This window comes from Nicotiana attenuata, chromosome 2 (assembly GCF_001879085.1).
Source record: "Nicotiana attenuata strain UT chromosome 2, NIATTr2, whole genome shotgun sequence".
NCBI classification, from domain to species: domain Eukaryota; kingdom Viridiplantae; phylum Streptophyta; class Magnoliopsida; order Solanales; family Solanaceae; genus Nicotiana; species Nicotiana attenuata.
In genome coordinates this window covers 64,788,957-64,799,573 of record NC_031990.1, presented here as the reverse complement: position 1 = coordinate 64,799,573, position 10,617 = coordinate 64,788,957, and the positions used below count along the sequence as shown (strand labels likewise).

At 37.5% G+C, this 10,617-nt stretch overlaps 1 protein-coding gene across 1 annotated transcript in view; it reads right to left on the bottom strand.

The window, feature by feature from the left end:
- LOC109220420 overlaps positions 496 to 10,617 on the bottom strand; it is a 54,988-nt gene continuing 44,866 nt past the window's right edge. The window contains exon 2 of the mRNA XM_019384895.1: positions 496 to 644. Within this exon, the coding sequence (XP_019240440.1) occupies positions 496 to 644 (149 nt within the window). The remainder of the gene's footprint in view (positions 645 to 10,617) is intronic.

The following is a 10,617-nucleotide window of genomic DNA, read 5'->3' as shown; positions in this document are numbered from 1 at the left end:
CATTATCGCCCATCATTCTATGCTTCAACCACTTAAAATTTCTCTTCAAACCGATTATTTTCTTCTTTTGCCTATTTTAGTTTCTCCTTCACTGCCGCAAGTTGTTCTTGCAGTTTCAAGATCTAGAGTTCATACTCACCGGTCAGATTCCAAATATTTAGCAGACATGATTTGTAGTATTCTTGGTTAATGGGTTAATCATACCATTCTTCAAAACCACATTGATTTCCGTCCTACAAATGGGGATGATAACCAAAGACTATTAATTAACATGTTATAGTCACACCTCTCTATAACAACATCCCTATATAACAATACTTCAGTATAAAAACCAAGCTTTTTCGGAACTAATTTTCATGTTATGTTATAATATATATTCTCTATAACAGCACTTCGCTATAACATCCAAAAATATTCGGAACAAATGAGGCTATTATAGAGAGGTTTGACTATATATAAGAACTATTAACAGATATTTTTTCCAATAATAATAACTTACAACTTGTTTACACATCCAACATCTGCGCCCCAAATTGCAATTTGACCAACATGGCTTCGAAATCGCACATTTGCCACAGTAACATCTTGGTACGTCATTGCATCCAGACATGTCGTAATGCTCGAAAATGAAAAATCAACGCAAACTAATAACAAAATGCAAAATAAGTTAAACAAACAAATATATCGGTAGACTTGAAGGATCCTGAGTGGATTTTTCCCGAAATTCTGATCCTCCTTAAATAAGCAAAAAATCAGTCCGGGGGTACAATAATTGAGGATATAGCACATGCATCATATGCCCTATAATATATCGCCTATGATGCATGCGTTATATCCTCAATTATTGGTGGACCAGTAAAGTTTAGATGAATTATTGGTGGGTCAGTAAAGTTTACATATAACGCATGTAACCAATGCACTATATCTTAACGGACAAACGTGCCATTAAAGTATAGCGCATTGAATAAATGCGTTATATATACTTTGGTCACCAGTTTCTTTTTCACCTAATTTTGTGCTTTGAGTCCAAAAAAGTAATATTTTGGTTCCGAACTCTAAAAATTCTGGCAGCCTTCTTCGAATTGGCTGCATTCCTCAAAATTTTGGGCAGGGTTATGTTTCTAAATTTTTTCTTAAGGGTGTCAAAATTTAAAAGGTGGGACTAAATGATCTTATTTGTGCAAATCACCCCTGTTCTCCATTCAGTGCCGATAAGCAACTGAAGATCTTGGGCCTCTTGGCAGATCAGTTTCGAGAGAAGCCCAAAAATTTGAGACAGGCGAGAGAGGCCCAAAATTTATTCATATGTATACTTTACTTTTGCTGCTGTTACTATTGGGTAAAGATCACTTTTAGCCCTCGGAAGAAATTATTTATATTTAGTAGCCGCAATAGTATATAAAAGTTTACACATTTTCTTGTTGTTATTTTGAAAGCGGTTGTACAATATCATTTACCCTTTTCACTAGTTTAGTTTATACCGGAAACTTGCAAGAAATACAACTAAAGGACACATAAGATGACCTAGTCTTTTATTCGGCTGAAAAAACCTAATAAATATTACCACATTATATAAAAAATTAAACGTGTTCATTCATTTGTTTGTTTTATATTTGCAGTATGTTAGCTCACATGTTTATCTTACTCTTTTCTAGGGCCAAATACCTAAAAATAATTTTGTATCTAAAATCTCTACTCTGTTGATATCTGAAGATTTAAATTGTTAGAGATCTCAACTCTGTTTATATCTGAAGATCTAAAAACATGTTCATTTTATTTATTTATTTAGGTTCAAAAATAAATTTAAAGAATGTGAGCCTTGGCGTAACTGGTAATGCTGCCGCCATGTGATCATGAGGTCACGGGTTCAAGCCGTGGAAACAGCCTCTTGCAGAAATGCAGGGTAAGGTTGTGTACAATAGACCCTTGTGGTCCGGCCCTTCCCTGAACTCCGTGCATAGCAGGAGCTTAGTGCATCAGGCTGCCCATTTTTTTCACAAATAAAGTTAACTAGAAACAATTAGCCATCTGCTTAAGGCTTATCTGCTCTTCAGATCTTGATAAGTTCAATATTGTTAAAAATAAATTTGTAATGAGACGGATTGAATTTTTTCCTTTAGGCGCATCTTGGTTGGTTGAACAGTATTCGAGCTTGTATTCTCTGTATGTTTTCTTGTTGATGTGCAGTTCCTTTGTTTAGTTTGTATAAGTGCTGAAGTATATTACGCTTCACCGAAAAATTACATTATTTATATATGTATATATTATGATATATATAACAAATATTGAATCCCCTTAACCCAACCAGCTCTTCGTCTATTTACTTATTTATATTTTGAATCCTTTGGTAAAATTGTGGTTTCGACCACGGTTTACAAGGAGATGTGAAAGCACTTTCATTAGTCAAAACCTCATCTTGTCAGCTGACCTCAGCAATCCTATAAAGGAAATCTTGACTGTGTGATTGATTTAGTTGGCAGCTGCAGCAATCCTTATCTCCAAAAGTTGATAGCAAAGTTAACAGGAATGATACATTGATAGATGCATATGATGTTTACTTTTGTCATTGATTTGAGATGTTTGTCCATTGTCTAGGGTGCTAGGTCACTGAAACTTGCTCATGTTTTTCGCACTTTCACCATTCACATATTGCATCTAAAAGACGTGCTAAATTGCCTATTTTTCACGTTGTATGATATATACTCTCTCCTTTCAAAAATAGATTGTCATAGTTTAACTTGATACAAATTTTAATAAATAAAGGATGACTTTTGAGATATATGATCTTAAATAAGCTATAATATTTGTGTGATTGTAAAATTTTTAAAACTTGTCATATAAAACGTGTCATAGCATTTGTATGGTTATAAATGATTCATATTAGGAAAATATTAAAATGTATAAATATTTTTGAAACAGAAATAATGCCAATCTTTTTTAAAGAGAGAAATTACATCTCTTTATACCCTAAGCACTTGTGTCATTCAGCTTTTAATTAATTAGTGGTCCACTCTCAATCAACTAGCAAGACTTAGAAGTTCACATGCTGTGGTTTGTCTTTAATCTTTTAAAAGACATGGCATAGATTGTTTACTGTGTCTTTGATAAGGAAAATCAGTTTGAAGAAATAATTCATCATGATATGACATAGAAATATTATAAATGATGAATTTTAGATGGTGGATGACATATAAAATTTTGAAGAAATAATTCATCATTCTCAAATCATGATATGAGAATGAACGAGCTTTCACAAAGGCCAATAGCCGATATAGCTATTGGTAGAGCTCCTCTGGGTATTGGGTGGGCGCGAATAGACATCTTGGACTCCATAGTATATTTGCAACAACCCGGCCGGTCGTTTTGAAAATTTGCGCCCCGATCATTAACTGCTTCCCCGTTATCTATTCTGCTATTGTGACTTGCCGGGATGATTCGTTCTGGGCTTCAGAGTGTTTTGGGACACTTAGTCCCTAAATGAAAGCTTAAGTCTTAGAATTTGGACCGTAGTCGGAACTATGTGAAGATGGCTCCGGAATGGAGTTCCGACAATTTCGTTAGATCCGTTGGATGATTTTGGGCGTAGGGGCGTGTTAGGATTGTGTTTTGGAGGTCCGTAGCTTATTTAGGCTAGAAATGGCGAAAGTCGAATTTTAGGAGTGTTGGGCCGGTAGTGGAAATTTGATATCGAGGACGGAATCTGATTCCGGAAGATGGAGTAGGTCCGTAATGTTGAATATGACTTGTGTGAGAAACTTGGGGTCAATCGGACATGGTTTGATAGGTTTCAGCATCGGTTGTAGAAATTTGAAGTTTCAAGTTCTTTAAGTTTGAATTGGAGGGTGATTCACAATTTTAGCGTTGTTTGATGTGATTTGAAGGCCCGACTAAGTTCATATGATGTTTTAGGATTGGTTGGTATGTTTCGTTAAGGTCCCGGGGGCCTCGGGTGAGTTTCGGATGCTTAACGGATTGGTTTTTGAGACTTATGCAAATTGCTGAAGTTGCTACACCTGGGGTTTTCGCATCTGCGCATTTTGGACCGCAGATGCGGAGCCGCAGAAGCAGCTAAGGAACCGCAGAAGCGGAATTTGGCCTAGATCAGCTGGGTCCGCAGATGCAGTAAGGAATCCGCAGAAGCAGTTGGGGACCGCAGGAGCGGGCTCGCAGGTGCGGCCCAGCCCACTTAAGTGACTTCTGCACCTGCTATGGATATCCCGCAGATACGGCGCCGCAGGTGCGAAGAAGGGTCCGCAGGTGCGGTTTGTCTGGCAGAAAAAGAGAGAATTCGAGGGTTTGGTGTTCATTCCATAAAATTCGATTTTGAGCTCGGAGGAAGGCGATTTTACGAGAGTTTTTCAGAGGAAAACATTGGGTAACGATACATAATCCTATTTTGATCATATTTCATTAATCCATAGTTGTTTTCTTCCATAAATTAAGGAATTTGAGTGAGGAAGTTGGGAAATTGCGGGAAAAGTTCCCCAACCAAAAATCGAGATTTGAGTGGGATTTAGGCGTCAGATTTGGATGATTTTTGCACGAGTGAGCTCGTGAGTGAATGGGTTTCATATTTTGTGACTTTTACCCGATTCTGAAACGTGGGCCCGGGGAGGATTTTTGGGTGTTTTCCTATTTTCTTGCCTTAGCTTTGATTTCATTAGCTAAATTAATTGTTTGTAGCTATATTTATGTTATGTAAGTGATTGGGCTAGATCTGGGCCATCCGGAGTCGGATATTCGTGGAAAGAGCATTATTTCGGATTGATTTGAGCTTGGTTCGAGGTAAGTGGCTTGTCTAACCTTGTCAGGGGGAACTCCCCTTAGGATTTGGTACTGTTTGATATATGAGCGCCGTGTACGTGAGGTGACGAGTGCGTACACGGGCTATTTATTGAAAAATCCCATTTTCACTATGCAAATATCTATTTTCTTTTAATTGGGCAACATTAGTATATGTAACTATCCTGTTTAGCTTAGGAAAGCATGCCTACGTGCCTTAACTGTCTTAACTGCCTTAACTACCTATCTGAACTTGATGTAGCATGTTTTAGTGAAATTTCATGTTCTTCCTTAACTCGGAGTTAGCCTAAATTGTGGTTCTTGCTGTAACTGCTATCTCTGTTTGGTTGAACTGCATATTTACTTTGGGACTACGGAACGGTATTCCAGGAGATCTCCCTGTACATTTACGTTTGGGACTACGGGATGGTATCCCGGGAGATCCCCCTGCACATTTGTCACACCTCCTTCTTTACACACCACCCCGAATGATAATGTATAAGGGAGTTTTTCCATTTAAAGTGACATTATTCGAAATGGGATTATTTATTTATTTTAGAGTCGCCACTTGGGATAGGTTTGGCTTTTGGTGTCCCAAGTCACCGGTTTAACTTAAATCCCAAATCGAGGAAAAGTGTCAACTTCCCAATTGGAGTCTGCGAACCAGAAATTCTGAATAAGGAATTCTGTTGACCCGAGGGAAGGTGTTAGGCACCCCCGGATCCCGTGGTTCTAGCACGGTCACTTAAATTATTATAAATGGCTAAAATCTAATTTTTGTACATGCTCCAACCTATAGTGCAATTTTAAGATTATTTACCGCTTTTAGTTATATTTTAAGAAAGTGAACGTCGTTTAAAAACGTATTTTCGGATCACGTCACATGAAATGCACCCGGATCCTCGACACATTTTTATTCAACGTTTTTGGATTTGGATTTGGATTGCATGAAATGCACACCCGTATTTAGGAAGGTAAAATTATTAAAAAGCGCGCCTAAAGCGACTAACGGGTTATTATCTTTGCGGAGGGCCGTGAAATTCGCTAAACGACACGCCCCAAATTCTAAGTATTTTAATAGGAGTATTTAATGAGGGCCCCGCAATTTATGTATTTTATTTGGCGAGGCTCATCTCATTTTTATTATTTAAAGGCTGTCCTAAAGCAAACTAAGATTTTCTATTTGTTTGTTTTTGTCTCTAAAAGGGTCTAATTAATTTACATTTATAAATTCGGGCCTCGAGTTCAAGTCCGAATTCAAACAAAAGGGAGGACCCTCTTAATTTGAACCCGCTACTTAACTCGAGAACCTAAATTTATATTTGCAAATTAATCCCCATATTCCTAATATAGTTTAAAGGATTTTTTGACTTATAACAATTTTGGGCCTCAGCGTGAGTCTCACTCACAAGAACTCAAATTATAATTAAAAGATACCAATTCAACAAATAATGGGCCAATCTTTTCACTACTGGACTGAATTCTGATTTTAACGCAAAACAAGTATTACCGGAAATTTCTGATTTTAGTTCTTTGACCTGAATTAACAGTTTATTGAACAATTTACCATTGAACCTACTGAACTTATTGAACAAATGGAACTTAAACAATCATTCTTAAACAAATTGAACCTATTATCACTAGATACCTTCTGAAATTCAAAACAGTCTATAACAGGCTAAAGCCGTCCAAAACAATTCCAATCTCAGTAACAAAACGAAATCTAATTGAACATGATACTAAACTAACCTACAATACCACTGAATGAATACTTCAAATTAATAATCTCAACAGTCCCAATAACACAATTCAAATTTATGTACATATCATCAGAATTTAAACCTACACTAACGATTAAGTCTATCATCACAGTCCAAACAGGCACAGTCTTCAGGAGCAAATGAAGGAGCAGTCTTATTGCATATGCACTTCGAATCAGCACCAATACAACAGGATAGGATTTAATACCTGGAATTATGGCAAATATGAAAGAAGAAGGAGAATTAGTAGAAAATAGCAAAGCAGCAGACGTAAACCAGCAGCAACACAACAGCAGAATCGATTGAAACCCAAAATAACACCAATATGACCCAAGGATGAACAACGGATGAATAATCAACCAGCAGAATCACCCGAAACAGACTTGACCGACCAGTTTCACTTCAAAATCACACCAAATAGCTCGAATACACCCAAAAACTGACTCAAATTGAAATCCAGGAATCTCTGAAACTTCAGTACTTAAAAGTCAATCTAGGAGACGAGAATTAATGTCTATAACTCAAATCACCTAAAATGCAATGCAATAGGACCTTTTTTTGGATTTTTCTATTGTATATTTTGTTTGTTTTTTGGTTTTTTTTTTTTTTGAAAATATTTAGATCTAGAAGAAGTTTTGAAATTCAAAATTTGAGCTGATGAATACTTGTGAGAGTGGGGGGAATTTTTCAGAGCTTCTCCAACTTTTGGGAATTTTTCAGATTGTTCAAAACTTGTAAATCAAGGCACTAGGCCTGCTTTTTATAGGCAAGGAAGAGGGCAGAATGTTCTGGAACTCACTCCCCATTTTCCCTTTTTTTTTATTTCAGAATTTAGTGATTAATCCCTGAAATTGTGGCTTGTTGCTCAAGTTACTGCATTAAGAATGCAGAAACTTACACTAAGGCCCCCTTCTAGAAGGCCCTAGGGTGTTCTAGTTTTGTTTTCTACCTATGGAATGCCTATATTACCCTTACTTGCGTTCTGAAATTGCTTAACCTTAACAAACCAACCCATTTTAGATGCCCAAACTACCCTTGATTACCCCTGAAATTACTAACTATGGTTGACTGACCCATTCCCTTTACCCTAGTAGTAATCATGGTTAATTGTTCACAGGAAATGGGCAATTCAGTTAACAAATCCAATAAGCTCGTCCTAACTAATTAATTCTAATTATTACTTAAAGTAATCAATGAACTAACGTACAGGATTAAGATCAATTTAACAGTAACATCCATGGGTCAATTAATTGAAACCAAAATCAAAACAGACTCTAACCTGAAACAATGACTAAAACAAATCAGACTTAATTAATTATGCAGAAAATTTAATCGAACAAGGAGAAACCTTACTGAAGAAAAAAAACGGTCAATCAAAAATTGAAACTAAACCTAAAACACTGAACAATAACTAATGCCTATACTAATGAAAAGCTTAAGAACAAATTCGAACAAGAACAAAGAAGAGCAAAACTTGATTACTGATTCCTAACGGATGAAAACAGAATCCCACTCAATTAATGAAGCAAAACAGTCATGGAAGGGAAAACAATTCAAATAAAACAACAAGAAAAATTTAGAAACTCACGGTTTTGAGAACAAATTGACTAACTTCTCGAAATTGGTCCTCAACTAATGTTATATGTTTATTTTGCCTAAAAATAAACAAATAACATTAATTGAAGACCCCTCGAACACTTGAAAACCCAAACGGATTGAAGTTCTTCAGAACTTAGATTTAAGATTCGTGGGATTCCTCTTGGATTCGAAGGATTCCGGCTTGAAATTCGGAATGAGGAGGTCAAGGAGAGCTTGGGGTGTGATTTTGGTCGGATTTGGCGAAGGTAGGATTTTGCCGGAATCTTTGATCCAAGATTCGAAGAAACTGGTGATGAATTGAGGGAGATGGTTTTGGGGGTTGGAAAGAGGAGGAGAAGGAGAGCTTGTGGCGAAATTTTGGGGTCATTTGGAGCTTCGCCGCCGGCGGAGGCGATTTCCGGCCGGCGGCGGACGGCGGTGAACGGTGGTATTGGGGTGTCCGGTGAGAGATGGGAGAGATGAGAGGGTAGGGGGGTCCTGAGGGGGGTAGGATCGTTTGGACATATATATACTTATACACCCCAGCTTCTCAGCCGTTCGATCAAGCAAACCTCGACGGCTGAGATTCATTGCAAGCAAAACGGGGTCGTTTAGGTTGTGGGGGTGCTGGACCGGACATGTGGTATTTTGGGCTTGGACTGTGGGTTTGTGAAGAGGTTTAGAGATTGGGCTGGTGAATTATTTAATCACTGGCCCAATGTCGGCCAGTCTGTTTTCTCTCTCTCTTCTTTTTTTTTATTATTATTTATTTTCACTCTTTTTCTCCCTTTTTTTTTGATTTTTGTTAAATACAAAATTAAAAATAAAAAGACCTGATTTAATTCTAAAACTAAACTAATTAATTTTCAAGAATTACCTAACTCCTAATTTCAAAAAAACTAAGACAAATTTGAAAATTAAAAGTAAGAATGCAAAAGGAACCATTTTTTGTTATTTTCTTTCATTTTTTGTAATGTTAATAACCTAATAGAACTAAAAAATATAAAATTGGGTCCTAAATGCAAATGTACTATTTTTGTATTTTTTATGAATTATGCCAACTAAAAATGCACACAAAATGCAAACAAACACAAAAATCATGCAATTAATTCCCTAAAATTCAAATAAAAAAAAAAAGAAAAGTCCTAATTTTAAGAATTCTATAGGAATAATTCAAGCGAGGCAAAAAGCACGTGCTCACAGCTGCCCCTCTTTGCTCGGAGACACGAAGGGTTTTCGGGTAAAGATAAATGAGCAATTTTGAGAGATTTTTGCCTGCTTGGCATTCCATGAGAAGCATTTTGAAAAATCTGACCGAACCCTGCTTCAAAGGTTGCCTACATATCCTTGGCTATAAAGGAATCAGGTCAGTGTAGTTCTGGAAAGTTTGGTAGCTGGGACTACCAGGACCTGTGATTTCACTGCTGTTGCTGCTGCTACTGCTTGCTGACCTCCTTATTACACCAAAAGGAAAATCAAAGCTAAGCTAGCTATGCCTATCAACTATGAGTTACAAGATTCCTATCTATAATTCTCTTGACACTTGATCTTGAGTCTGTTGTGGACTTCGATCTGAATCTTGATGCTCGCAAGTTGTAGATGTTTATTTCTTCATGCAACATTGGGTCAAAACAGGATCAGCGGAGCTTGTGACTTCAATCAGATTTTGAGCAATCCGCACTCTTGCTTGCTTCACTTTTGGGTTCATTTCTTTTTGTCCTTTTCTTCTTTTCTTGACTCTGGATTGAGACTAATTCCATTAGCCATCTCGCACCTTGCGTCTTGAGGTTGACCTGCTTAAGATACCAAAACAAACAAACGAACGAAATTTTATGCCCCGGTTTTCACTAGGAAAATTTCGTGAGTTAGTTGTGACACATATCTAAGCGATCAAATCAGGATTGTGTATCCTTATGAATGGATCCAAGTTATGCTGGAAAATGACCGGGTTATGCCGGAAAAAGAAAAAGGGTCTCGGGTTATGCCGGGACGGAAAGAAGAAAGATCCTCGGGTTTTGCCGGGATTTGGAAAGAAAAAGCTCCTTGGGTTATGCCAGGGAGATCCTCGGTTTTTTTTTTTGGCCGGGATTTGAAAAGAAAAAGCTCCTTGGGTTATGCCAGGGAGATCCTCGGTTTTTTGGCCGGGATTCGAAAAGAAAAGGCTCCTTGGGTTATGCCAGGGAGATCCTCGATTTTTTTGGCCGGGATTTGGAAAGAAAAAGCTCCTTGGGTTATGCTAGGGAGATCCGCTTTTTGGCCGGGATTTGGAAAGAAAAAGCTCCTTGGGATATGCCAGGGAGATCCTCGGTGATTTGGAAAGAAAAAGCTCCTTGGGATATGCCAGGGAGATCCTCGGTTTTTTGGCCGGGATTTGGAAAGAAAAGGCTCCTTGGGTTATGCCAGGGAGATCCTCGGTTTTTTGGCCGGGATTTGGAAAGAAAAAGCTCCTTGGGTTATGCCAGGGATCAAATCAGGATTGTGTATCCTTATGAATGAA